Below are 3,548 nucleotides of genomic sequence, written 5' to 3'. Positions count from 1 at the left end.
ATTGCGTAGGACATGCCGTGGAAAAATAAAGCCTGTCTTAAAGCCTGTCTGTTCTCCACTACTGTAATCAGTTCTTTGATTTACTTAAACTAAGCATGGTTCAGAAAGTTTCAAATTACGGCCTCGTTGCTTTTTAAAGCAAATTACTTCGTTAGATGGTCGTTTGTCTCAAAACACCGAAACAGAGACTACATTGAGTGGTTTACTTGGACTTTTAAGAGCGCCTTTTTGGTTGTAAGTGGGCGGACTACATCCCTGCGTCATGAGTCGCCCACCCCCGCGTTTTAGAGGACCGAGGAGGAAAGAGAAAGTTCAGTTTTTGCCAGAGATGAGTGGAGAGAGGTATCGTGTCGTTGACACGAAGATAAACGCACCTATCCTGAAAAAACTCCGTGCTACCCATACAACGCACTCTGCCCGACGTCTGAAAACCAAGGATTAGGACAAGGACGAATCGGTTTATGTCTGCGGCGTAACACTGATCATCTTGATTCCGTTATTCGTGTTCCTTTGGCGGTGCAGATCACAGTGAAATATTACGGGACTTCGTGTTGACATGCTTTCGGTCGAGTAGTTGCGGATTTTACACCATACGAACAACTGCTTGAATATCATCTGACATTACACTTTCAAAGGTGCCATTTTGCAGAGGTATGCCTATTCCGTTTAACCAGAAAGCTGCTTTGCGGTGCGTTTTTTAACCTTTCACACTGGTGTTTGTGGCAAAATGCATTCGATTGGAATTTAAAGTAGTTTTGATCCTAACGGAACATTCGAGAGACTCCGCTGACTCTTACTAAGTCGCCTTTGAGCAAAACCCCTTCACTTAGCGACTTTTTTATGCGAGCAAAGTTTTTCAGATCACTCATTCATACAGGTGACTAAAATATAGCATGGAGGGCTCCCCATTGAATATCGTGATTTGTCTGTGGTGTCATCTAGTGATCGCAGTCTCAAGTCTAGAGATCGGCTCGTATGACTTCGAGAGGGGACGTCCGGCTAAATGCGAGCCAATTGTCATCCCGTTGTGTCAGGGCATTGGATACAACCTCACACGGATGCCCAACTTCATGGACCACGACAGCCAGAAGGAAGCTGCTATTAAGCTGAATGAGTTTGCACCACTGGTGGAGTACGGCTGCGACGTCCATCTGCGCTTTTTCCTCTGCTCTCTGTATGCGCCCATGTGCACAGACCAGGTGTCCACCTCCATCCCCGCCTGCAGGCCCATGTGCGAGCAGGCCCGCCAGAGATGCTCACCCATCATGGAGAAGTTCAATTACGCCTGGCCCGAATCGCTGGACTGCTCCAGGCTCCCCACCAGGAACGACCCCAATGCGCTGTGCATGGAGGCACCGGAGAACGACACCAAGCCAGAGCCTAAGAAAGGAGAGGGCATGCTGCCCGTGCCGCCCCGAGCCCGTCAGCCCGGACCAGGCAGCGGGCGCGTGGGGGGGCCCGCTGGTGCCTGTGACAATCCTGAGAAGTTCCAGTACGTCGAGAAGAGCAATTCCTGTGCTCCACGTTGCTCCTCGGCTGTCGACGTGTTCTGGTCCAGACGCGACAAGGACTTTGCCTTCATCTGGATGGCTGTGTGGTCCTCGCTGTGCTTCATCTCCACAGCGTTCACGGTGCTCACCTTCCTCCTGGACCCACATCGCTTCCAGTACCCCGAGAGACCCATCATATTCCTCTCCATGTGCTACAACGTCTACTCCGTGGCCTTCATCATCCGCTCAGTTGCCGGGGCGGAGAACATCGCATGTGACCGGGAGAATGGAGAACTGTACATCATCCAGGAGGGTTTGGAGAGCACGGGCTGCACCATCGTCTTCCTCATCCTCTACTACTTCGGCATGGCCAGCTCCATCTGGTGGGTCATCCTCACGCTCACCTGGTTCCTGGCTGCAGGGAAGAAATGGGGCCATGAGGCCATTGAGTCTCACAGCAGTTACTTCCACATGGCTGCCTGGGGTATCCCCGCGCTGAAGACCATCGTCATCCTCACCATGAGGAAGGTGGCAGGAGACGAGCTCACAGGCCTTTGCTATGTGGGCAGCATGGACGTGGGGGCAATGACGGGCTTCGTCCTGGTCCCGCTGTCCTGCTACCTCGTGGTGGGCACGTCCTTCGTCCTGACCGGCTTCGTGGCGCTCTTCCACATCCGCAGGGTGATGAAGACGGAGGGCACGAACACGGAGAAGCTGGAGAAGCTGATGGTGAAGATCGGCATCTACTCCGTCCTCTACACTGTCCCCGCCACCTGCGTCATCATCTGCTACTTCTACGAGCGCCTGAACGTGGACTACTGGAAGGTGCGGGGGCTGGCGGGGGCGTGCACGGCCGCCCCTGGGCGCAGGAACGAGGATTGCAGCCTGGAGGCGTCCGTGCCCACCGTGGCGGTGTTCATGCTGAAGATCTTCATGTCACTGGTGGTGGGCATCACCAGCGGCGTGTGGGTGTGGAGCTCCAAGACCCTGCAAACCTGGCAGGGCCTGTGCAGCCGGAGGCTGGCTGACAGGACAATCAGGAAGCCCTGCGGCGGGACCTGCAGCAGCACGCACTGCCACTACAAAGCTCCCGCCATGCTCCTGCACACCACCAAGACCGACCCTTACTTGGACAGCCCCACACATGTATGAGAAGGACTAGAAATGGCCAAGTACGCACGTGTGTGTGTGAGTGACCTCAGCCATAGTGAACAGTTCGAGCTTGCACTGCAGCTCCCGGCGTGTTTGGGGGTTTGCGAGAGCAGTCGCAAGGACAGCGGGTGGACGACAGACGCAGTGGGGAGGTCACAGGTCAGGCCACAGCTTTGGAGTAAACAGTGGACTGATAATCAGAACCTGTGAGTCAAGGGAATGTTTATGACTGCTTGCTGAAAGAGTGTGGAATATGCAGTCTCTTATCTTACATAAAAAGGCAAAGGACTTGTTAGTACAAATGCGTGTTCCTGTCTGATATGATGGCATTTATGTGTTTCAGTTCTTATTTATTGTATATATATTTAATTTAGTTTGGTCTTGGTTTATCACAAATGATTCTAAATGGCCCATCTGTCTGTAAAAAGCAAAATAAGTGCCTTTTGTTTTTGGAAAAGATAATAAAATATACTATATTTTTAGTTTGTTGGTTTGCTTGCATGTCTTCAAGAGGGTTGTTTTGGGGAAAATGTACATAAATATTTTTCAGAATGTTTAAAAATTTTAGAACAAGTTCATTCTCCCTCTCAGCCTTTGTCTCATTGACTAGATGCTACAGGGTCTTACAAGTCTTGCCTAAAAAAGTCTTTAATTCTCTTGATATACACAATAATCCTTTTATTTTAGCGTAATCTTTGCAAGTATTGTACTGAATTCTTGTGCTTGCATTCACCAGACGGGAAGTTCAGAAGAGTCCGTGATTCCTGTTCTCGTCTATCTGCATCTGCTACAACAAGCCGGGGAGAAGTTTGGTCAAAGCAATGCAAATATTGAGATGAAGTTGCAGGGTTTTCATGTGAAAATGGCCCTGCTTCAAATGCAAATTGACCCTTGAGACTCCACTAG

At 50.7% G+C, this 3,548-nt stretch overlaps 1 protein-coding gene across 2 annotated transcripts; it reads left to right on the top strand.

Annotated features, from left to right (window-relative positions):
* The first annotated feature begins 312 nt into the window (after positions 1 to 312).
* On the top strand, positions 313 to 3,124 carry fzd9b (frizzled class receptor 9b). 2 transcript variants are annotated; one of them, XM_076994447.1, is made up of 2 exons: positions 313 to 651; positions 943 to 3,124. In XM_076994447.1, exon 2 carries the CDS (start codon positions 1,059 to 1,061, stop codon positions 2,640 to 2,642), a length of 1,584 nt encoding a protein of 527 aa, XP_076850562.1. In that variant the 5' UTR covers positions 313 to 651; positions 943 to 1,058; the 3' UTR covers positions 2,643 to 3,124. The 2 variants fall into 2 exon arrangements, with proteins under 2 accessions (XP_076850562.1, XP_076850554.1); XM_076994439.1 differs by having other exon boundaries at positions 313 to 3,124.
* The last annotated feature ends 424 nt before the right edge of the window (positions 3,125 to 3,548 follow it).

The sequence above is a fragment of the Brachyhypopomus gauderio genome, chromosome 2, assembly GCF_052324685.1.
Source record: "Brachyhypopomus gauderio isolate BG-103 chromosome 2, BGAUD_0.2, whole genome shotgun sequence".
Taxonomy (NCBI): Eukaryota; Metazoa; Chordata; class Actinopteri; order Gymnotiformes; family Hypopomidae; genus Brachyhypopomus; species Brachyhypopomus gauderio.
The sequence above is the reverse complement of the archived record's forward strand: the minus strand, read 5'-3'. Positions and strand labels throughout refer to the sequence as shown.

Excerpts from the sequence above, each read along its gene's own strand:
- fzd9b (XM_076994439.1), top strand. The coding sequence starts at position 894 with ATGGAGGGCTCCCCATTGAATATCGTGATTTGTCTGTGGTGTCATCTA.